Genomic DNA, 25,432 nt, shown 5'->3' with positions numbered 1-25,432 from the left:
TATTTAGAGACTATGGATGGCGAGGATACATTTAATAAAGGGATCGACAAACATTACATTGGTGACCTACAGTGAGATGGTAACAGGCATGCGCTTAGGGCCCGCTTTCCAGCCATTTTTTGTGGGGTGACCATAGACTGTATATATAAAGGGGGTGACACATTCTGAGGTGAGGCAGAGCTCATCTGTGCCTCACCTCACCCCACAGTAACTGGCTTGAGCGCGCTCACAAAATAAGTGCCCGCGCTAAATTAGTGCCCGCGCTCCAGCAAGTTACTGTGGGCTTACGAGAGGCAGAGCTCGTTCCTGCCTCACTTCTCATCGCTACCCGTAGTTGTAGCGGAGCTCGGCAAATTTGCTGATTTTGACTTTAAAAAGCGATTGGAATCATACATAAATCACACTTACATCATAGATCAGTGGAGACATTTTATTATTATTACTATTTCGTTTTTCTTTAGTTGTTTTCCCGTTACATTGGAGTATGACAGGTGAGGCTCTGCCTCCCCTGCCTCCCCTGACTGCACGTCGCTGGAAATATATGATATATTATGATATTGTATGATCGATGATCTGATTGATGATGTGATATGAATGATAAGTGCGACACGTCGGCGTCTTCTCTGTATACGGCAGTTTAAACTGTATTTATTTTTATCCTGTAATAGGACTTGATAGATTTAAACCCGCACACAGAGCTCTGATTGGTCAGCAGGTGGTGCTTTCACTGAGTTCACTTTTCTATAGACGCCGGAGGCGGGCAGCGTCAGGTACAAAAGCCTTCCCAAACCTGAGCCTCACGTGCCGCCTATGGTGTTAGATATAGATAGAGTTCGCTATGATTTAGGTTTCTTTTATGAACAGGTTAGATTATTTCAATTACATTTCCTTTTTGTTGTTGTGTATTTTATACATTTTGGATTTGCTTGGCGAGCTATTTTTAGAACATGCCCGGCGGGCGACTCACGTTGCCCCTGCGGGCGACTAAGTGCCCTGGTCTAGATTATGCTTTTTTAAGAGCGGTTTAATGAATGCAGTTTTCAGGGCCTGTTGAAAAACACCTGAGTGAAGAGACTTGTTTACTATATGAAGTAGATCTGAGGCCATGCAAGGAAAAACATTTTTGAAAAACCCTGTTGGAATAATATCAAGGCAGCAGGAGGAGGATTTCAGAAGTCGTATAATGTCCTCTAGGTTTTTATCATTAATCTGATGGAATTGTGTCATGGTGTTTGAATTTATTTTAAGAGGACACAGAGACAAAACATTCGCTACACCTGATACAGAGGCACTGACTGTTTGTCTGATTTTCTGAATTTTGTCAGTGAAGAAGGAGGCAAATTCATTGCACGCCCTGGTGGATAGAAATTCAGAGGCTATTGACACTGGGGGGTTAGTTAGTCTGTCGATGGTAGCGAACAAGGCACGTGCGTTGTTTTTGTTTTTGGCAATGATATCAGAGAAGAAAGACTGTCGTGCGTTTTTCAATTCCAAATTATAAAGGCCAAGTCTCTCTTTATAGATTTCAAAGTGCACCTGGAGATTTGTTTTTCGCCAGCTGCGTTCAGCTTTTCAACAATCTTTTTTCTCTGTTCTCACGGTCATGGCCTTTCTCCATGGAGATATGTTCTTCCCACTCCTTTACCTTAGTCAGAGCAATGGCATCTATAACATTTTTAACTTTTGAATTAAAATGATCTACTAGCTCATTTACTGAGATGTTAGCAGGGGCAAGTGAATAAACATTTCCCTAGTGTTTTCAGTTAAATATCGCTTTGTGGTTACCTCTTTTTGAACATTTTTGTGAATGTAGGTTTTTGTTCTGATATTTGAGTTATTTTCAGCTACCAAGATACTTTTTCTTTTGATACACTTTTATGTAGGAACCTTTTACAACTTGTAGAATGTCAATTACTTTGTAACAAATGTATTTTCTTAAAGACTGACTCTAAAAGGGAGGTTTTTGATTTTAACACTTTTTTACTGACACTAGGCAGATTTAGTTTTTTTCTCTCGTTGTTTTTCTCTTACTTTTGGATAGTTTTATATTTGTCAACTTTACAACTGGTAGAGAGTTAAGTACTTTTTCTGAATTGATTTTTCATATTTTTCAACATACTGTGATATTTGTTTTTGTTTATTATATTTTTGAAAAACTACACAGTGATTTTCATCAAAATACAACATGCAAATAATACATTATACAATATTACAACTTTTTGTGATATTTTCAACACAATATACTTGTACCTTTTTTGTAGGGCTTCAGGATATTTGGCATGTCATGCATAAAACCTGTGTCATCTTTCTTGAAACGGACGTGTTGTCTTTATTAGAAAACAAGTTATTTTTCTGCTTCTTCATCCTCTGAATTTTCCTCACAAAAAGTCTGAGTTTTATCCAGTTTGTACACAACGATGGAGAAACTTAACAAGCAGCAGTGGTCCACTGAAGAGACCAGCTACCTAATGGGAATCTGGTCTTCTGAAGAGGTACAGAGGAAGCTGGAGCACAATCGGCCATTGTTGTTGATGTTGTCAGCTGTGAGGGGTTTCCGTGCGCTTTGGCTTTATGAAGCAGGCACGCAAACGGTTACGTCATGACGCAGCACCAGTCGGACTCTGGGCTGTGTGAAAAGAGCCGGAGCTAAACCGAAGAACCGGTTCTGAAGCTGAAAAGCTCTAGCATGGGGCTTGAACCGGAGTTGCGTTGGTGTGAATGAGGTATGTGTTAGAGCCATTTTCATTGAGTTATTATTGCTTGATAGTTAGGCTTGATAATAATATAAATTAGATTAAACTCACCATCTAAAGCTATTTTTGTGAGTCATACTATAGTTTAAAATGTGTTAATTTAAGGCTCAGTTATTTGTTATATGTACGTCAGTATCACGTGCATGGCTATGCCTATATAGTGTAACGTCCACCCGGACGTGTCGGAATGACGAGTGAAGCGTTCTCAAGTTAAACAGGTTTATTAACAACCAACGGCTCTCATCCGTCCTTTCTCACTCTCTCTCCTCTCGCGCCAACCTCTCACTCACCTGCACGCGCCCACACAGACACACACACACCAAACCCTCTGCTCCCCAACCCCGCCCCTACCTGCTCTCCTCACAGAAGCCTGACACAAACAGTTAACAGAACACTTGAACAATAAATGCAGATCGCTACATTGCCCCCCCCTTACTAAGTCCCTCGCCCCGAGGGAATGCATAAAAAGTCTCTGAGGTGGCCCGGGGCTCTTCTTGGTCTCTGAGGCCGCCTTGGAGTGAACACAGGCGGCTGCGCTTGCCGGCTTGGAACATCCTGTCCCGGAACAGGGGGTGAGTTTGGGGGTGGGGGTGAATGTGGGGGGTCAGCAGGGGACACAGTCAGTGAATCGGGGGAAGTGACTGTCTGGTTTCTCCTAGACGATGCTGGGGGTCTAGGCCGCGGATGTGCATCGCCTCTGTATGGGGCCAGCCGGTCCCTGTGGAGGGCCACCCGTCTCCCTCTAGGCGGCAGCTGGACCCTATAGACCACCTCTCCCAGCTTTTCCAGCACCTCACAAGGGCCCACCCAGTGACAGTCCAACTTAGGGCACCGGCCCTTCTTTCTTCTTGGACTATACACCCACACCAGGTCCCCGGCCTTGAAGTCCCCCCCTCTAGCCCTCGTGTCATAGTTTCTTTTCTGTCTCATGCCCGCCTTCTGCAGCTGATCGCGGGCAAAGGCATGTGCTGACTCCATTCTATCCTGGAGCCTCCTGGCATATTCCGGTCCCGGAGGAACCGCTGGTGTGTCGGGGGGTCGGCCAAAAGCCATTTCTGCTGGTGTCCGCAGCTCTCGCCCCAGCATGAGCAGGGCCGGTGTGCATGAGGTGGACTCCTGCACAGCCGATCTGTAGGCCCAAAGAACAAGAGGGAGGTGCATGTCCCAATCACGCTGATGCTCCGCGGTGAGGATAGCGAGTTGTTTTCCCAGAGTCCTATTGAACCGTTCGACCAGTCCGTCACTCTGCGGGTGCAGAGGAGTAGTCCGCGTCTTTTGCATGCCCAGCCGGTCACACATAGCGGCGAACACCCTCGACTCAAAGTTTCTTCCTTGGTCGCTGTGAATGACCTCGGCCGCTCCAAATCTGGCAAACATGCCCTCCACCAGGGCACCTGCAACGGTCACCGCCTCCTGGTCTGGTATAGCATACGCCTCTGGCCATTTTGTAAAATAGTCCATGGCGGCCAGGACGTAACGGTTCCCCTTCTCTGTGCACGGGAATGGGCCCATTATGTCCACCGCCACCCTCTCCATCGGGGCCCCCACCGCTAGCTGCTGAAGCTGGGCACGTGACTGATCAGTGGGACCTTTGTACGCCGTACAAAGGTCGCAGCGGCGGCAGAAGTCCTCAACATCTCTCCTGAGCTGGCCCCAGTAACAGCTTTGGCGGAGTCGACGCAAGGTTTTGGAGACCCCAAAGTGTCCTGCCCCAGTAGTTCCATGGGAGGCCTTAAGCACTTCTTCCCTCAGCGCCCTGGGGACCACCACCTGCCACCTCTCCTCCCCCGTTGCAGGCTCTTTCCAGGCTCTCTGCAGCACTCCATCCTTCGTCCGGAGAGCCTCAAACTTTGCAACCAGTCCTTTGGTGGCAAGCGAGCACCCAGCAACTTCATTCCACAGTGGCTTTTGTCCTGACTCCACCCACCTCAGCACTGGCTGTAGGTCAGCATCCTCTTCCTGCCGCGCTCTCCATTCGGGTGAGTCGATGATCCGTGCACCTCTGCAGACCGGCTCGGCTGGTTTATGCCTGTGGTCTCGCTCCTCCTCTGCACAGAGCTCCTTTTCTTGGTCCTCTCTCTTTTCACAGTACCGACAGCCGCTGGGAGCACAGGGGCGCCGGGACAGGGCGTCAGCGTTGGTATGGCGAACCCCCGCCCTGTGCTCCACTGTGAAGACGTACGGCGCCAGTCCTTCTAGCCAGCGTGCAATCTGTCCCTCGGGCTCCTTGAAGGACATCAGCCACTGGAGGGCTGCGTGGTCAGTCCTCACTGTGAAGGACAGGCCACACAGGTAGTACCTGAAATGGCTGATTGCTCTCACAATTGCCAGCAACTCTCTGCGTGTCACACAATAGCGCCGTTCAGCTTTGTTGAAGGTTTTGCTGAAATACGCCACCACTTTTTCCCCCCCAGGCCCCACCTGGCTCAACACCGCCCCCATCCCGACGTCACTGGCGTCCGTATCCAGGACGAACGGTAGGCTGAGGTCTGGGGGAGTGAGGATGGGAGACTCCGTCAAGGCCTTCTTTAAAGAGCTGAAGGCCAGCTCACACTCTGGAGTCCAAGCAAAATCACAGTCTTTCTGTTGCAGGCGGAACAGGGGTGCAGCTATGCAAGAGAAGCCACGCACGAACCGCCTGTAGTACGACGCTAACCCAATGAAGCTCTTCAGCTCCCGCAGATTGATGGGGGCTGGCCAGTCCTTTACTGCCCGCACCTTCTCCTCCAGCGTGCTGATGCCCTCTCCTCCGACTCGGTGCCCCAGGAACTCCAACTCTCTCCTCAAGAAACAGCACTTGTCGGGGTGGAGCTTCAACCCCGCTGCTGCTATCCTCTGTAGAACCCGCCGCAGGGCTCCTAAAGCCGCCTGGAAGGAGCTACCATGGACCAGGATATCGTCCAGGTAGACCAGGCACTCCTGTCGGGGAACGTCAGCGAGCACCCTTTCCATCAGCCGCTCAAACGTGGCCGGAGCGTTGCACAGGCCGAAGGAGAGGACTCGAAACTGCCACAGCCCCCTCCCAGTGCAAAAAGCTGTCTTTGGTCTGGCTTCTGGGCTGAGGGGAACTTGCCAATACCCGCTGCGCAGGTCTAAAGAGGAGAACCAGGATGAGCCAGACACCAAGTCCAAACACTCATCTATGCGGGGCAGCGGGTATGAGTCTTTCTTGGTCACACTGTTCAGCGGTCTGTAGTCCACACAAAACCTCATCTTTGAACTCTTCTTCTTATTGACCATCACAACCCCCGAGGCCCAGGGGCTGTCAGAGGGCTCAATAATGCCAGCTGACAGCATCTCATCAATAGCGCTGTCTGCTGCTGTCTGATGGGCCAGGGGAAGGCGGCGGGGGCGTGTCTTGACGGGCCGTGCGTCGCCCGTGTCGATATCGTGCTGCACCAGGTGTGTCAGGCCCACTTCCTCTTCTGTCAGAGCAAAAATGTCCTTAAACTCCCACAGCACTTGCCACAGTTCCTCCCGCTGCTCGGGTTTTAAGTCATCACAGCTGCGTTTCCACACCTCCTTCACTGCCGCCCGTCTGTCCCCCTTTAGAGCTGCAGGTTGTTGTTCCGGGGCCGGGGGCCGTACATCAACTGGAGTACGGGGTGTGGGGTTGGGGCTGGGGTTAGCATTGATGACAGGGGGCATGGCTGCAGGGGGGGGGGTTTGGGGTGGGGGAAGTGTTTCAGTCACTCTTGATGTAGGTGGGTGTGGTGTCGTGGCAAGTGTGGGGTGCACCATTTCAACTGTGGGACCCCCTGGAAAGGCCAGCGTGTTCCTCCCCAGGTCTAGCACACAGCGTGCAACCCGCAGAAAGTCAAGTCCTAATATGCAGGAGTCCTGTACTGCCGCAACCCACACCTTAACAGACACTGACAGCCCCCCCACCTGTATAACCACCACCCCTCTCCCAAAAATAGGGGCTAGCTCACCGGTTACTGTTCGCAGTTTCACCAGAGTGGGTGTCAACCGTGTCCCCGCTGGGACCACGTCCGGTCTCATCAGTGTCGCTGTGGAGCCGGTGTCAACAAGGGCCGTCCATGGGGCCCCTGCCAGGGTGACGGGGACATGGCAGAAATCCCCCGCGTGAGTCCAGCCCACCACCCTCACAGACTCTGCGATGTCGTTTGCTTCTGGGGGAAGCGGAGCCCCGCTCCCCCCTCCGTGCAGCTGGGCTCTGTCCACTGGAGACCAGGCAGGATGGGACCCAACGGCGGGGGTCTGTGACGTCCCATTTACACAGACCCGGGGGCGTTTCCCTGAATATCAGCATTCATGGGGCACCTTGTGCTAATATGGCCGACCTGGCCGCACCCCCAACACACCAGAGGACCCCGACGAGGACGGTTGCTGCCCTGCGGCGATTGCAGTGCCATAGCACGGATTAGCTCAGTCAACTCAGCCGCCCATGCTGGTTTCTCTTGTCCTGGCTCCTCCTGTCTCACCGTTCTCACAACCGGGCCGCCTCCCGTGTGCGTGCTCTCTGCCGCCCCTCCTACAACCTCTCTCTCCAACGCCAGCTCCAGTGCTTCCTGCAGAGAGCGGGGATGTGCCAGTTGTGTCTGGACGCGCAGCTCCCTGGGGGTTATGGCCCGGATAAACTGGTCCCTAGCCAGCTCGCTCTGCACCTCAGGGGACATGTGGCTGTATGCCCTTCTCGCCAGGGTTTCAATGTCATTAGCCAATATGCGGAGCGGCTCACCCGGCTGTCTCTGTCTGCTTGACAGCTCCGAACGCAGCACCCCAGGCTGGCTGCATTGTCCAAACCGCCGCTTCAGAGCCCCAACCAAGGCCCCATAGTCAGTTCTTTCAGCCGGGCTGAGCAGTAGCAAACAGGATAAAGCTTCATCTGTAATACACAGGGCCAGCTGGAGCGCCTTATCGTCCTCAGACGAGCCCACAGCCCGTGATAACAGTTCAAATTGGGCATGGAAGGCTTCCCAGTCGGCTTTACCGTTGTATTTCGGTGTTTTAACTTGGAGCCGGGCGCCGCCATCATTGTTTACAACCGGCGCCGCGCCACTCCCGGGGGAGGTCCCTGCGCCGACGTGCCGCTTCCCGCCGGCCGAGTCGAAACCGGCAGCAGCATTTAATTCACGCCATAAATTGTCTTCTGAGTCACGCCATAAGCCATCCATCTCCTCCTTGACTTTCGGACGAGCTCCGGTCCGGTTCATCTGTGCTTCCATTATTTACCGGCCGATGAAGCAGAGCTAACGTTAGCCGAGTCAGTGCTAGCTGCGGCTACCGGCGATTAGCGGATAAAACTCTGTTTTTTTTGTTGTTTTTTTTACTTCTGACACCAATGTAACGTCCACCCGGACGTGTCGGAATGACGAGTGAAGCGTTCTCAAGTTAAACAGGTTTATTAACAACCAACGGCTCTCATCCGTCCTTTCTCACTCTCTCTCCTCTCGCGCCAACCTCTCACTCACCTGCACGCGCCCACACAGACACACACACACCAAACCCTCTGCTCCCCAACCCCGCCCCTACCTGCTCTCCTCACAGAAGCCTGACACAAACAGTTAACAGAACACTTGAACAATAAATGCAGATCGCTACAATAGTATAGGTTGGTATGGTAGGTTGATAGGACACAGCTGGGGGTGATGAGACGATGTAAACGGAAAAGTCTTTTGACCGTGTTCTTTTTGTTCCTTTGGAAAATGATGAACTTTTAGTTACTATGAAGCGAAGAAATGTGTCCTCCTGTATATGCCGTGTGGATCAATGAATAAAGCTCATCTGATTCAACTACGGTCTCCGCTGAATTGCTTGGAAACAAAGAGAGGCGCGTCAAAAACCCACAACCCCGATAGAGGTGGCTATTAAATTGTAGACAAGGATTAAAACGCCACCACATTCGTCAAAAGACTCCGTAAGCTGTGGATAAAAACTTTGGAGATGAGCTCAAAATAGCAAACGCATATATGGGTAAAGCTCTCAACTGGAACACTAAAGGCAGAGGATGGAAAGTCACTGCACTGTTATGCACTTTTTCTGAGAGGCTGCTGTAATGCAATGAGGGATCTGCAGGACATGGAGGAGCTGGACCTGCCACCCAACCTACGGCTCATTCTTTCAAAGCTACCTTACAAACTAAGGGAGAAGTGGAGAACAGCAGCTTGTGATATTCTGGATCGGAGCCATCAAAGAGCAAGATTGCATGACCTTGTTGTATTTATTGAAAGACAAAGTAGAATACTTCAAGACTCTCTGTTTGGCGACATTCCCGATCAACTTAACAGTACAAAGACGGCTTTCAAGACCATGAATCTTGTTGATTCATATCGAAATAAGAGCAAGGGAAGCAGTTTTGCTACCACAGTGGCTATAATGTCAGACAGCCGTGCAGAGAAACTCAAAGAAGACACATATCCTGTTAAAAGCTACATTTCCTCCACTAACAATGACACCTCATGTACTTTTTGTACAAGTAAGCATCCTTTAGCTGAATGCCATAAAATACATTCAATATCTCATGAAGCTAAAATGTTGTTTTTGAAAGAGAAAGGACTATGCTTTGGCCGCCTGAAGGTGGGGCACTTGAGCAGGAACTGTAACAGCAGAATGACCTGTCAAATCTGTCAGGCTAAACATCCAACTATTCTGCTCATTAAGAGATCTTCAAAGCCTGACACTGAGAACTTTAAACATCATAAGGCAGAGCAGAAGAGTGGAGGAGCAAGGCCTGAAGAGACATCCATCAGCAGTGCTCTTGTGTCAGTAGGAGAAGGTGAAGGAATCGGGGCTGGTAAAGACAGCATACTTGCCATAGTGCCAGTGAAGGTGAAACTCTGCCATAGAAATAAAAGCATACTGACCTATGCATTCCTGGACCCGGGTAGTACTGACACATTTTGCACAGAGGGGCTCATGAGGCAGCTTGGTGCTAGAGGACGGAGAACTGAAGTCCTTCTTCAAACAATGGGAACAGAGAAAACAGTCAGGAGATTTGAGGTAACAGGTCTAGAAGTGGGCAATATGGAAGATGGCACATATATAAACTTGCCCAAGGTTTACAATCAGAACAAAATCCCTGTTACCAAAATAATCATTCTTACCCAGGCGGACCTCAAGAAATAGCCTTATCTTCAGGAAATCCAAATAAGAGAATTAGATGCTAACGTGGGACTTCTTATTGGAGTAAATACTCCAAAGGCTATGGAACCATGGAGAGTTATAAATAGCCAAGGAAATGGCCCATATGCAGTGAAAACGCTGTTAGGATGGGTCGTTAATGGTCCACCTAATGCTTCCACAGATCCGGATGATGAAACCCCCGTGGCATTAGTGAACAGGATCTCAATTGTTCATCTTGAGAAGCTAATTGAAAGACAATATATTTATATATTTCCAGAGAAAGAGTATGAAGAGGAAAGACACATTTCAGCTGATGACCGAAAGCTCCTGCAGAGGAGAGAAAAGAGGAAAGATTGCTCCACTGATCTTGGAGCAAAGCAGGATAAAGGAAAGAGACTGAAGGATCAGATGCTTCTGCTCAAAAGGCCTACAGCTCATGCACTAAGACCTTCAGTAGAGGACACGGAAAATGCTGAAAAAGCCATTATTTGCCACGAGCAGAGACAGCATTTCAAAGAGGATTTTGCCTTGCTGGAAAAAGCCAAACAGTGCAATAGGGGAAGCTTCCTATACAAGCTGGACCCTATCATTGATGCTGGGATTCTGAGAGTTGGAGGAAGAACTACAAATATGGCTATGCCAACTGAGGTCAAACATCCAATGATTCTACTTAAAGAGCCGGTGACACGAGTTTCCCCCATCATCCAAACCCATCAATTTGAGTAAATATTGTCCCCTTGAAAACCGTTACTGAACTGATTTTGGATATTTGTACTTTAATAACCATTAATCTGCCCTTCAATGTTGACCATTTCCTGGATCTTCTCGGGATTCTTCAAGTCCCGCCAAATTATGGGTGACGTCAATGCGGGCACAGCGCTCCAGCTGCACCGTTCAGGATCCCAGCATCTGCATGTAAACGCACGATGGCGCATACAGCAGCAATCTCAGACAGCGATGACAGTTTAATTTTGAACGTGTCTGAGAGCTCATATGAGGCTGAAGGATCGGAAAGTGATACTCATGATGACATTTTAGACGATATTGGCTATATGCCCTACCAATTCGAACCATACGCCTCTGAATCGGGTGAAACGAACTCCGAGTCGGACAGTGGAGATGACAACCCGCCCGACGATCGCCAGATAAGTCTCGATCTACAACGCCTGAACAATGTGGAATGGTTTGTAAACTATTTTATTTACGGAGCCAATGGGGTTGAATGGAGTGGTCTACAAATTGTGCATAATAATTATATTTCCCCTGAAAATCTATAGCTTCTGGAGTAAAATATATTCCATTAGGCAATAATTAATTGTTGGCTTCCTATTAATTAATGCATGTTAATAAAATAAAGATGTGGTAGATTACAAACAGCAAATATGTGATGAATCATGTTTTCAATGATTTTTATCACACACAATATATACCACATTTTACTGATGTTTATTACAATTCATGCAGCATTTCTAAAAATACAACTGTTGTTTTCAAGGTGCACATGTGGATGCTGCAGAGCAGACAACCTGGAAACAGCACAGGAGTGTGTATGCTGCAGAGAGCTGGCAAAGGTCCAGGCACTCAATGGCAACCATGGGGGAACCTGCATCACACAGCACCCTGGATTTGAGGCAGTCTGCCTAAATGAATATGTGCTGGACGTGGCCTATTCATACGACAAGCAGAACCATGGCCACCTCAACAAATCTCCACACGAGTATGTATATTCTGACAACAAATTAAACTTCTTATGTGCAAACACTATACACTGTTCATACCATATTGATGCAAGTAGGCGACCATGTACACTGATGACAATACCACTACAGATTTTAGCTTGCCCACTGAAACATTACTACTTCAAGTGGTAACAGACATATTTCACTGTCACTTTTGTGAGCATTTGCCATAGTACTTATTAGATTTGCCACATGTTACGTTCCCTACTGGACTAGGGGAACCAAAGAGAAGTAAAAAAACACAAAAACAACCGGGCAAGAGAAAAAGGAGAGGAAACCGGTTTGTGAAGCCACAAGATGGACTTTTAATTAAACAAACCAAAAAAAAGCTCACCAGCCAACTTGCAAACTAAACTATAACAACTTTATATATATTATTATTATTTATAACAACTCAGAAAGTGACTACATTAAACAAGGTACACTGGAGAACATCTCCTAACAATGAGCAACACACACATTAAACTAGGCCTCACACAGAGACACAGAGACACAGCGACCATGCTGCACACATGCAGCCAGAGGAGAAGGGGAGCGGGCCACTGCAGCCTTCCTCAGGTCCTTTATGGAGGTCCTGATTGGTGATTGGGAGCACCTGGGGGAGAGGCTGCACCTGGAGACAATCAGGGAGAGAGAGAGACACACACACACACACACAAACACCAGCACCCACTACGGCACGTAACACACATCACAAAACTATTTTACAGATATGAACATCTTACATTTGGTAATGTATGATGCATATTAAAGCTAATAACTCACTCTCCCTATGTTTTCCCTACAGACGTCGACGCTACACTGCCTACCGCCAATTAGTACGATGGTGCTGGGGATACCTCGGCAAGCAAATCAGGGTACCTCTGCCTGCCTGTGTCGTGGTGAAGATCCGTGATACCTTCCCATCACCCAACTACCAGGGATTTCAAGAGCCACAGCCAGAACCTGATGAACCTAATTTATTTCTTGAAGCGGCTTAGGTGTTGCTTCACAAAGTCTGCTTTCTCGGGATGTGGGAACTCGGCACAGAGTGGGGGTGGCACATTCACTGGTTCCACTGCGAACTCTGCCTCAACATACTCCTTGTCTGTGCACTCCTTCACTACTTCTGCCAGGAGTTCTTGGGCATATTCTGCAAGTGCCAATTGAAATAGTTCAAGACATGCTGTTGCAATTTTGTAATTGATTCTTGCGTGACTTCACAATAGTCATGCCCATTACTGTGCAAACCTTACTAAATGCACAAATGCCTTAATTAATTATCTCTGTCTGAGGAAGGAATTGGTAATGTTACAAGGTTGTATGTTACAGAATGTCACTGATACAATGTGCATGGCAACCACATCATGTTGTCTTTACTTTTTCTTTATTATATTATTACAAATTTCACTCACCATAGCTTGGACTTTCCAACACTCTGCGAAGCACTGCTGCTCCCTTTCTACTCTTTGGGTACTTGATGCTATACATGGCTTCCCCAGTCTTTGTCACGCCTTGCACCCGGTTGGCATTTTCATTGAAGTGGAGGGCTGCAATCAGTATCCTGCAATAAGAATTGGGGCATAATTATGTCTTAATATTTGTTTATTACTGGGATTCATACAAACTGGGAGGGGGGGGGCTTCCTGATTTTTTTTTACAATTGTTATAAGCATGTAACATAACATTTGCAAAATACTTCGATATTTCAATCCAGCCTTTTGTCAAGGAAGTTTCTCAAGGGCTACTTCATATAAAATATGCATTATTGGTAGACCTCATGGTTATTTTTAAAACACTGCAAGCCGGATCAATGGTGATAAACTTACCGACAAATCATTCCTGTGTAAGAGAAGACATACATCTTTGGAGCAAACTGGATAAGGAGGCTATGGAATCCCTCCACTGCTGATGTTTGGGAGCCCCCAGATAGCTTCAAAATGTCTTTACCCAGGGTTTTGTTGCACACCAGCGTCTCCAATTTGACTGCTGCCTTGGATGCTGAAAAAGATTTTTAAAAGTTTACCCTATGGAAACTTGCATACAGTATATCATATTTACATACCACTGCAAAATGATGAGGTTGTATTTAAATACAAGAACCTGTTTTAATACGACTGTTTGCCATTTTGGATACCTTTGATCCTATATTATATAACCTAACAGAAAAAAATCCCTCATATTTATTTTCTTTGGTCCCTAAAATGTCTGTTTTGGGACTGCACAAAGAATTGTTACTGATTACTGGCAACTGATTACATTGATCCATTATCAGTAACTTAAAATGTGTAGCCATGTATATTTACAGTTCAGGATTTGTATATAGTATAATATACTATATATATATATATATTATGTTATGTTAAAATTATATTATGCTAATTATATATTACATTTGGGGAAAAAAACACTCACATGGTTCCAGCCATTTCTTGTGGGACTCCCTCCCCTCCAGCCTGCCATGGATGCATGACGGGAATAGGTCTCCATGGCCTGTGTGTACGTTCTGCACATGAGACACAACCGACTCCCATTTCGCAACAATCTGGGCTCCTTCACCAGAAGGGGTCGACACCGCACACCAGTACATATGGTTGCTCACACTCTTTATCCATGGGCGAAGCACCTGACACTCCCGCTCATTGGATGCCGCAAGCAGTTTTTTGGAAAATCCTAGAAATGTATAGAGGCAAAAACAGATGTTTGCATTAAATAAATAGTTTAAATCTAAAGGACATCAATATGTTCATAAACTTAGCACAGCTGTATAGACTAGTCACTAGACTACTTATCAGGTTCAGTATCTGCAAATAAAATGTAGAAAGTAAATATTGATCTATTTTACAAATACATAACCAAGCCACAAAACAATTACATGATTGCATTTATAATCCTACATGTGTCTACATTTATATCATATCTGTGTGTTAAGAATTCCATCACATATAAGAGAGCTCAGAGAGCCAAGTGCTAAACATACTAAGAAACGTTTACTCAAGCGAGGTATATGTCACTTAGTCAAATGTCAAATGCTGACACAAACCTTTTGCTACATGCCAGATATCATAGAGGTGCTCAGTGTGGGGATAGGTCTCTCTGAGCCACTTGGCTATTTGCCGGTGTCGGTCGGTGACCATCGTGCCAACTGCAAGTCCCTGCCGCTCAAGATGTGCCAGGGAGCGCTCCAACCCAGTTTTCTCCATATGGTAGCTACCACCACATTCATTGCTCTAAAACAGCAGAAAACAGATACATAGGTATTAGACAAATGTATACAATGCAAATATAACTACACTTAGACCTGCAGTAAATGTAATAGATAACAGGTTTAATATGTAATAATCCAAACTAAATAATTTTAAATAATTAATGTCCTAAGTTAATATATTTTAATTCATTATGAAATTGGTATATACAATTGTATTATTTAAAACTAATTTGTGGATTACAGCACCTAGACATTTTGTAAATAGAATAATTGGAAACCACGAGAAAAACAATTATGCAAAGCTAGCTGTGGTTTTATTCTATATCTATTTTGTCCATATGTCCAATGCAGCTGGTTTGAATTGGCCACACCATTGGCTAATGATTTGCAAAAATGTCAACAAATGTAATAATAGATATTTAAAAAATACACTTAATATCAGTGTTTTGCATATACAAAATATATCAGTCAAGTGATTTCAAACCTACTCATAAACTTCTTCAGATACCGGTAACCCACCTGAACTAGCTGAATATCTATTACTACATTGGCATGCAGCTCCAACATGGTGTAACTCCCAAACTTTGCACAATGTCCCGGGCTATCGGCCCGGCCATCACCTCCAAGGACCAGGTCCCTTCCCTCTGCCTGAAATGTGCCAAGCAAGAATGTCTGTCTCATGTTCCATACTCGCTGGACAACTGGCAACAAAACACTTCTCTGGTGCCGGAAATATGTCCGTGATGATATGGTCGCCAATGCCATGGTTCTCATAACCCGCAGAACCTTTCCTGCAGTGGCACCTGCCAACAAAATTGAAGCGGACAAGAGAATGTTGCCCGCTGGTGTGCTGCCGATGTAGGGTTGGCTGTTCCATGTCACTTTCTTGAAGCAAGATGCACATGACAACGTAATGACTAAGAGTGAGCCAATGACATTGTGGCATGTAGAAATGTCAACTGAACCACAGTCGGGGCAGTGGCACCAGCTGAGCAACCTCGTGAGGCAAGTCATGAAGACAATAAACTTCTTCTCCTTGTGGATGGGTGTGACAGGCTCATCCATATCCGGCTCACTTTTCTTCTGGTAGTCATCTTCTGATGATGAAAGGTCGGGTGACGAAGGTGGATCATATCCTGGTGATGAAGGTGGAGATGGAGATGCTGATAATGGTGGAGGTGATACCTCTTTCTTTGGGGTGGGAATTATGTTGCATTGACTGCCAGTGTCTTGGAACAGCTTCCTCTCTATTGGAGTCCCTGAAAAGAGATTTCCAAATATGAATTATGATATGAAAAACCAATCATCAAACCATACCAGTAATATTTTTGCAAGGTAATAGACAGTCCAGTTTACAGCAATACAAGCATGTGCAAATTATATGGAAAGTACTAGAGCAGGGGTCGGCAACCTTTTTGATATGAAGTGCCATTTAAAAAAAAAAATGCTATCAGCGTGCCAACCATAGGTGTCAACGATCGAGAATTATCAACGGGAGGGGGGGTGGGGGGTTGAGGTGTTGGACGCTCGTGAACTATCAGCAGGAGGGCGGGGAAGCAGTGTGTGGACCTGTCAGCGCAACTTACAGGATGCCGAATTTAACAAACACCTTTAAATAATTGGTTTAAACGGCATAATAATAAGGACGATCGTCCGTTCTGTGATTCTCCAGAGCACACATGTTAGGATATTAGGCTCATGGAAGTGAAACGAGGAAGCGGAAAAACAGAGGTCTTTGATGTATTTTGTGAAACAGAAGAACAGCTAAATAAATGCAACGGCCTCCCAAGAAGAGCTCGCCTCTCTCCAGTCATTTAAGTTACAGTTGGTTATTGAACCTGAAGCTTGTTGATTCTGCCCTCCTCGACTACGGTCTGGGAGCCGACAAGAAAGTTCAACACACAGATGGCCAGTCCGCCCCTTTGTAGCATATTATTTCGATAACAGATGAGCAGATCGCCACTGGGCTTTCAACTAAAGACACAGCCACGCAAAAATTGCGGCATTTGTACAGCTCCTTATGGGTACTGCAATTAGTGAAGTGCTTTCCTCCTCTGTGGTGAAACGGTCAGCACTGCACCACGGAGGAAAGCGGCAGAAAGTCACCTGGAGATAAAGAGAGCGGGGCTGCGTTGCATGCATGGCTTCCTTCTGCAGGTAACGGGGAGACGCGCTCTGGCGGCGGTCTCGTTCAGGATCGGAAAATACAATTTCAATATTTTGCACACTTATTCCACTTATTCCTAGTGTGCCACTGGTTACGGTGCCGCGTGCCAATGCTGGCACGCGTGCCAGGGGTTGTCGACCCCTGTACTAGAGTGTGACTTATTTTGGAAAATGAAGCCACTTGCATTTTAGGCTTATTTGACTGATTATTATAATGACTGATAATAATAACTGACCTGTTGTCTTTTCTCGCGGCTTAGTTTGAACCCTTTTGCTCCTCTGTGGCTTTTTCTTCTCCTTTACTGGATCAGTTTGGCAAGCAGAGGTCATAGTGCCTGGCGTCTCTTGCATGGGATTATCTGATGCATCACTGCATGCAGTTGAAGTAGGTGCAGCTGATGCACCATCAGCTGTCAACCGTGGCTTTAGGAGAAAATCCAAAACCTACAAGCACAAGGGTGACATTTACATTACAATTATTACATCAGGAATGATTAAAATTACACGATTGCTAAACTGAATCGCGGCCAACGTATTTGTTTTTACCTGAGTTTTCTCTCGTTTCTCGAAGTAGGCACTTCTGTGGCGTTTTGCTGGGGGGGTGGCGGTGGCAAAGTCTCCGGTGCCTTCACGGATTTGCGACGGCGTGGGAAAGAGAGTAGGCACTGCTGACGGCTTCAGAATCCGTTTTCGCGTTACATCTATCCCACTTCTAACCATCAATATAGGCCCTTCCTCTAAATCATCGGGCAGAAAGTGGGCACTGCATATGTAGGTCGTTCGGGGGTTCTTCACAGACCATTTGGCCCTTGTGTTCTGCACGTTTTTCTCCCATGTGCGCTTACGCTTGACATCTGTGGGAAAGCTATGGATGCTGATGTTTAGTTCGTCATTTGCTGTATTGGAACACCCAGACACAACGCATCGTCGAACCATTCTTACGTATGACAACACACTTTGTCCGTGTTTGGATCTCTCGCCGCACAGTGAAGCGTTCCCGCATTGACGTCACTTCCGGCTTCCCCCAAAACCTCAAAATGAGTCGAAGGAATTTTCCCGCGATGTTCGAAATTATTGATATTTATCGGAACGGTATCGCTTTTTCTTTTTTAAACTGACGGTTCGAGATTACTAGTAGCCCACTATTTCATTGCACAACAGTTGTTGGGTTCGTGTCACAGGCTCTTTAAACATTCTCATATTTCCAAGTGGATACTAAGCCACATACATCATCAAGTTGGTCACTCAGGTCACATGCTCTCCAAACTCCTTCAACGTTACTGGCTATCAGCCAAAATATGTGTTTCAAATGAATAGCATATAGCTTGTCTAATTTACTAGAAAGAGGTTTCATAGAACACTTTTGAACCTTCTGACTTCTATGAATCTTTTGTTTTGTCTATTCGTCTTCAATTTTTGAAGAACTTAGCATGAAACTGCACACTAGTGTGTTTTTAAATATATAAATGTGGTCGTTTCTCTCATGCATTCCTCTTTCTGTTTAATCAGGAACTGAAACATGTTTGTTTTTTTGTTCAACTTAATAACTCATCTTCACCTCCCCTCACCCTGTTGCAGTCTCTGGGAAGAGAAGCGGTATCCGCAGAAAGAGAATGAGATTCAGCCCGAACCTGCAGTAAATTCATCAGTGCAACATCCTGGTGTGTTCTCAGAGACGTGGATTACTGCTGCAACACTGGTCTTACAGGGAGGATAAATATGAGTTTTACTTTAAGCCTCTCCATCCAGGCTTAATCCTTCAATATTACTAGTGGTACCTTTTGGAGCTAGAATATTCCATAGATTAATCTGCCATTCCGAAAAGATGATGGCATTCAAGTTATAAAAGCTTTAATCCTTGTTCCGCTTGGAGAGGGGATTTTTGTTTAGCTTAAGAAGACCAATTTAAGTAGGCTACTAATGGCTAGTACTCATCGAAAAAGCAACTGATATATTCAGTGGTGGAAAGTACATTTACTTGAGTACTGTACTTGAGTATATTTGTGAGGTATACTTCACTTAAGTAGCCAATATTGTACTTTTGACATTGCCACCATTTCTTTTTAGAAATGAAGTTACTAGTTACTTTATTACAGTGGCAAATGCGCTACATCTTCACCAACTTCACAAAACATGCGCAGGGCTTACTAAAAGCGCAGCATTAACCAAAGCGCTGCAAACACATAACACTGCAAATACAAAACGCTGCAACAAGCCAGTTTGTCGGCCACCGTACTTTATAGATTCAGATTATTAGCTGCTAGGAAAGTATCACTCGACACCGGGTTGAGAATCAATCATTAAGTACTAATTTATTATTGCAAGAAGGAGCAGAGTTAAGTCACATACTGTAGTGCCGAGAGATAGGAGTCGGAGGCGGTGCACCGAAGGTGCAAAGCTGGCTTTAATGAGCAGCAGAAAAGGACATGTTGTCGGGTCGCAGCCCGGGAAGACAAGAGAAAGAAGCCAGGAGGGCACACAATATATATAGGTAGCAACACATATGTCCGTGGCGTGCGGAAACAATACCCCCAACCTGTAGTTCCATGAGTGAATTATGTAATATAGTGGTCACCACACAAGCCCCCCCAGAATTCAAACATGGCACAATCCTCGCGTGCGGGAGGAAGCACCAAAGTGGCCGAGGAGGGTGGGGTCGCAGACGAGGGCCGGGGCATGGAACGGGCCGTCGGAAGGGGGCCGAAGTTAAAGATTTCTTATCTGAACAAGACACTTATACTTTACATAAACCTGCCAAGATTAATTTAGTCAAAACAGAGTGTTTGTACTTTGCCCCCCTGTATCTGTGTTTCATTTACCAAGTTACAATGTTTTGCATCCAATAAAGTGTAACTATAAGTATCTTTGTAGGAGAAAAAACTGTCCTTGAACCCTGTTCATCATAAACAACTAAACATATACAGGACTGTCTCAGAAAATTAGAATATTGTGATAAAGTTCTTTATTTTCTGTAATGCAATTAAAAAAACAAAAATGTCATACATTCTGGATTCATTACAAATCAACTGAAATATTGCAAGCCTTTTATTATTTTAATATTGCTGATTATGGCATACAGCTTAAGAAAACTCAAAAATCCTATCTCAAAAAATTAGAATAGTTCCTCAGACCAAGTAAAAAAAAAAGATTTATAACAGCAAAACACAATCAAACATTTGAAAATGTCCATTAATGCACTCAGTACTTGGTTGGGAATCCTTTTGCACGGATTACTGCATCAATGCGGCGTGGCATGGAGGCAATCAGCCTGTGGCATTGCTGAGGTGTTATGGATGCCCAGGATGCTTCAATAGCGGCCTTTAGCTCATTAGCATTGTTGGGTCTGGTGTCTTTCAGCTTCTTCTTCACAATACCCCACATATTCTCTATGGGGTTCAGGTCAAGGGAATTTGCAGGCCAATCGAGGACAGTAATGCCATGGTCAGTACACCAGTTACTGGTGGTTTTGGCACTGTGGGCAGGTGCCAGATCATGCTGGAAAATGAATTCCTCATCTCCATAGAGCTTTTCAGCAGACGGAAGCATGTAGTGCTCTAAAATCTCTTGGTACACAGCTGCATTTACTCTGGGCTTGATGAAACACAGTGGACCAACACCAGCAGCTGACATGGCTCCCCAAACCATCGCTGACTGTGGGAACTTCACACTGGATTTCAAGCAACTTGGATTTTGCTCCTCTCCAGCCTTTCTCCAGACTCTGGCGCCTTGACTTCCAAATGAAATACAAAACTTGCTTTCGTCTGAAAAGAGGACTTTGGACCACTGTGCAACTGTCCAGTGCTTCTTTTCCTTAGCCCAAGTCAGACGCCTCTTCCGTTGTCTTGAGTTCAGAAGTGGCTTGACCATGGGAATACGGCTATTGTAGCCCATTTCCCGGACACGTCTGTGAACAGTGACTTTTGATACCTGGACTCCAGCTTCAGTCCACTGTCTTTGAAGCTCCCCCAAATTCTGGAAGCGACTCTTCTTCACAATGCTGTTAAGGCTGCGGTCATCTCTCTTGGTTGTGCAGCGTTTCCTGCCACATTTCCCCCTTCCAACAGACTTTTTGTGGATGTGCTTTGAAACTGCACTCTGTGAACAGCTTGCTCTTTGAGAAATGTCTTTTTGTGTCTTACCCTCCTGATGGAGGGTGTCAATGACGGTCCTCTGGACAGCAGTCAGATCAGCAGTCTTCCCCATACTTGTGATTTAGTTTACTGAACCAAGCTGAGTGTTTTTCAAGGCTCAGGAAACCCTTGCAGGTGTTTCGAGTTAATTAGACGATTCAAGTGATTCGTTGAACACCCTACTAGTATACTTTTTCATGATATTCTAATATTTAGAGATAGGATATTTGAGTTTTCTTAAGCTGTATGCCATAATCAGCAATATTAAAATAATAAAAGGCTTGCAATATTTCAGTTGATTTGTAATGAATCCAGAATGTATGACATTTTTGTTTTTTTAATTGCATTACAGAAAATAAAGAACTTTATCACAATATTCTAATTTTCTGAGACAGTCCTGTATATCTTATTTTAACCTTATGTTGTATTTACTTTAAAGAGTCCTCTCCTGCTGATGTTCAGGTGTATGTCAGTATGCAGTGTCTCTGATTTAAAGAGTCCTATGTCCATGTCCATGAGATTAACGAGTCGTTAGGGTGCTTCTTTTGTTTCCACACAGAGTGAAACTCTACCCCTAGCCTTGTATGTTTGGAAATGAATAATTTCATTTCCCCCACACTCTTAATTCTATGTATTTTAAGTGTTTACAGCCTTTCTTTGTTCTGATCAACCCCCTGGATCCGCCCTGGAATGTACGGAGCCCTGGAGGGTTCATAGAGAGAAAAATAAATAAAACGTGGCCACGCTTTATTAACTTGTGCGCATGAGATGTAAAGCGGGGCCACGCTTTAAATACCACGAGGCCATGCTTTATTAACTCGTTAAAAGCGTTAATTGGCCTGTAGGATTAGCTATTTACACTATTCATTCATGAAGTATGACGCTGCGCTGTCAGCACGCGTCTCCATGTTTTTGATTGGTCAAATGTTGCTAACCCCGTCCCTTTCACGGGAACGTGCTCTCAGCCGGACAGAGAAACCCTGGTTGATTTACTGGGTTGATAACCAGCTTCGTAGGACCGCTTAGCGACATCGCGTTTGTTAGGGTTAATTAAGCCGGGTAAATCAAACATATCCAGGGTCTGTTGAACTGGCTTCGTCGTACAGGGCACTGGAGGCAGTAACGTGTAACTCAGCAGAATCTTAGAAGAGCAGCACCAGCTGCAAAGACCTGTGCCTTTTACTGTTTACTTCACTGTGTTTCCCTTCATTAGAACCGCTGAATAGAGATCGAGGCTGCTACGTTTAACCACACACCTCTACACACATCAAACTCATACTTGTCAACACTCCCGATTTTCGCGGGAGACTCCCGATTTCATTGCCCTCTCCCGGTTTCCTCCCGGGGTCATATTTCTCCCGCATTTCTCCCGATTTCTAACAAAATCATATTTACACACGACTGTTTCCACTCGGACTTTAATACAGCTACACCATTGTTTGGTTTCCATGTTAACACGTCTCTTTAGTAGCGCGCGCAACTCAAAGTCTGAGAGGGTGAGGCAGATATTCACAGAAAACAGAACAAGAATCGACAACTACTCTACTCTCTGCTCACTCCAGGTCCAGCCCACACATATCCTCCATCAAGGACGGTGCTGCAGGCCGCAAGGGAGTGCACTTACAACTACAATAAGCACGTTAATGTTAATCTAACAGCTCCGGCGTAACTCGTGAGCATGAGTTAATAAAGCGTGGCCTCAATTTAAATAAAATGAGGCCACGCTCTATTATCTCGTGCGAACGAGAAAGTAAAACGTGGCCCCGTTTTATTTATTTTTCTCTCTATGAACCCTCCAGGGCTCCGTACACTAGGAAAAGTATTATTTAAAAAATGTTTTCGGATTTCACATCGCATAAAAACCCTTTCCCAACGTGCATTGCGGCTAAACCATCGAATCACCGAGCTGAGGATCTTGCCTACGTCTGTTTCCGGTATTGCTTTATTCTACAGAGAATAAAACAAATGTCGGCCATGTTTTCTTTTTCTGCGGGGAGAAATTTGAAGATCACATGACATAGCCATTGGAATGAATGGTGATTTCAGAGGCATTTTTGTAGAAATACTACGTCCCAAGTTGTGGACCAACGTAGTTATTACACGTTTAGATGTGAGATGTGTTTATTCAAAACCAAATTTTCAACACACAATGTCATGACTTTTTCAAGATCTTTTTGACAAACTATACTATGACTTTCTTTCATATTTTTGAAAATCCTATACTGACATTGCAGACAAAATATATCATATAATTATTTGTAAGCTGTACTGTTCTGTAGCCTAATACTTTAAAGGTAGGGTAGGTAAGAATGGAGAAACCAGCTCGAGTGCGCTAGATATTGAAAGTAGGCAGCCGAAAAAAATCTGCCCCTTCCTTCAGACTTCCTTACAGAGCCCCTCCTCCAACACACACGAACGCGGACATGACAAATGAGGACACGAGATAAGTTTGTGCACGAGATGGAAGGCTGACAGGCAGGTAGGCCATCCAGTTATTTTAGCCGGGCCGGCTCAGATGATTGGTCGAGCTTTTTACACCGCCACGGCTTCAACAGATGACATTTTTTAATGTATTTATTGTCAAAGCATTTAATATATTCATTGCTGACGGGATGTTAAGAGCATTCCATGGAATATAACAAAACGTTTTTCTGAAGTGAATTACCTACCCTACCTTTAAGCTCACACGCACGCACGCACGCACACACGCACGCACGCACGCACGCACGCACACACACACACACACATACACACACACACACACACGCACACACACACACACACACACACACACACACACACACACACACACACACACACACCCACACAAACACAATCTTATGAACATATAGGTTCACCTACTGAATACAAAAATAACAAATTAACCAAAGAAAGTGAAAACCATGAAGCAGATTCAGACAGTAGGCATATTCACATTTAAAGTATTCGCCTACAGAACAGTACAGCTAACAAATGAGAAATAAAATCTGCTCCTTTTGAAACAACACAACATGCTCTTTTAGTAACATTGTAATACTGCTAGCATTTTTGGGAAATCTCACTAATCTTTTATGTAACTCTAACGGAATACAGTTACCATATTTTGATATCTAACTTTATCCTGTTAAAGGTGTAACTCCCGTGGCTTCGTTGTCAGTGATGGTGGTTGTGTTTTTAATAACAAACGGGAACAACAGCCCTCATTATGTGAGGAAGGATGCTGTAATAAATATTTACAACTGAAGACTAAAGGCCTCGTCTGGGTGTTGCCCGGCGACAACTCCTGTTTTCGGAAGCTCTTAATTGCTTTAACTTCCTGATCAGTGCTGCGTACCTGGACTCACATTCAGGTTCAGGTCCGGACTAAAAAATTAGAACAAAGGACGTTTATCTCGTTTACTGCTGGGTGACCCAAGTCTCACGGCCTGCAGGATGTGTAGGAGATAAATCATTAATTCGACAAGACTTTAACTGCCTTATATCTGAAAATGTATCCGGGAATTCCCCTGTTGATTGCAAGGACTATTGATAATTAACAGAGAGACCCTAGGGGGCTCTTCTTGGTATCTGCTAGGCAGAAGTCACTCAATGCAGAAATCACAAGTTTAACACACATTCTATATAAGGTGACATTAAAATGAATATACCAGATTGAACTTTCCTGCCATAACACGTTACTTTAATCCTTCAAATAATTCAAATAATACTTCAACACACACACACACACACACACACACACACACACACACACACACACACACACACACACACACACACACACACACACACACACACACACACACACACACACACACACACACACACACACACACACACACACACACACACACGCCGGACATATTCTTCATAAAACTAATCAATTTAAATTGAAGCCACGCTTTATTAACTCGTGCGCATGAGTTAATAAAGCGTGGCCTCAATTGAAATAAAACGAGGCCACGCTCTATTATCTTGTGCGAACGAGAAAGTAAAACGAAGCCACGTTTTATTTATTTTTCTCTCTATGAACCCTCCAGGGCTCCGTACACTCGGAATAAAGTATTATTTTATTTTTAAAAAATGTTTTCGGATTTCACATCGCATAAACACCATTTCCCAACGTGCATCGAATCACCGAGCTGAGGATCTTGCCTACGTCTGTTTCCGGTATTGCTTATGACGATGAGATGTGAGACTGGGTTGGATAATTGCACAGGGGAAAATAACGTGTCTATGCCACAATTTTAGGTGCGGATTTTAATACGTTTGTGCTGTGGACCAACACTATAAATTGACTGGGAAGGGGGAAGCAATAAAGATAACACCATTAAACAGTTACACAACCTAACAGAAATAATATCGATAGCAGCG

At 45.2% G+C, this 25,432-nt stretch overlaps 1 protein-coding gene across 3 annotated transcripts; it reads right to left on the bottom strand.

Annotated features, from left to right (window-relative positions):
* Positions 1–11,859: 11,859 nt before the first annotated feature.
* On the bottom strand, positions 11,860–19,609 carry LOC307017571 (uncharacterized protein). Of its 3 annotated transcripts, none has more exons than XM_079647170.1 (8): positions 17,478–19,609; positions 17,168–17,375; positions 15,285–16,024; positions 14,601–14,787; positions 13,973–14,230; positions 13,420–13,558; positions 12,973–13,121; positions 11,860–12,710 (listed from the first exon to the last, which is right to left on the bottom strand). In XM_079647170.1, the coding sequence occupies exons 1-8, from the start codon at positions 17,865–17,867 to the stop codon at positions 12,538–12,540; spliced, it is 2,244 nt and encodes a 747-aa protein (XP_079503296.1). In that variant the 5' UTR covers positions 17,868–19,609; the 3' UTR covers positions 11,860–12,537. The 3 variants fall into 3 exon arrangements, with proteins under 3 accessions (XP_079503296.1, XP_079503295.1, XP_079503297.1); XM_079647169.1 differs by having other exon boundaries at positions 13,387–13,558; positions 17,478–19,606; XM_079647171.1 differs by lacking the exon at positions 11,860–12,710 and having other exon boundaries at positions 12,985–13,121; positions 13,508–13,558; positions 17,478–19,608.
* Positions 19,610–25,432: the final 5,823 nt, after the last annotated feature.

The sequence above is a fragment of the Notothenia rossii genome, assembly GCF_949606895.1.
Source record: "Notothenia rossii genome assembly, chromosome: 9".
NCBI lineage: Eukaryota > Metazoa > Chordata > Actinopteri > Perciformes > Nototheniidae > Notothenia > Notothenia rossii.
The sequence above is the reverse complement of the archived record's forward strand: the minus strand, read 5'-3'. Positions and strand labels throughout refer to the sequence as shown.

What these genes read in the sequence shown, in the direction of transcription:
- LOC307017571 (XM_079647169.1), bottom strand. Translation starts at nt 17,867, where the DNA reads ATGGTTCGACGATGCGTTGTGTCTGGGTGTTCCAATACAGCAAATGAC. An exon ending in TAGATATTCAGCTAGTTCAG is followed by an intron (nt 14,788 to 15,284) that starts GTGGGTTACCGG and finishes CTGCTGTTTTAG; the next exon opens with AGCAATGAATGTGGTGGTAG. An exon ending in CAAGAAATGGCTGGAACCAT is followed by an intron (nt 13,559 to 13,972) that starts GTGAGTGTTTTT and finishes AATCTTTTTCAG; the next exon opens with CATCCAAGGCAGCAGTCAAA.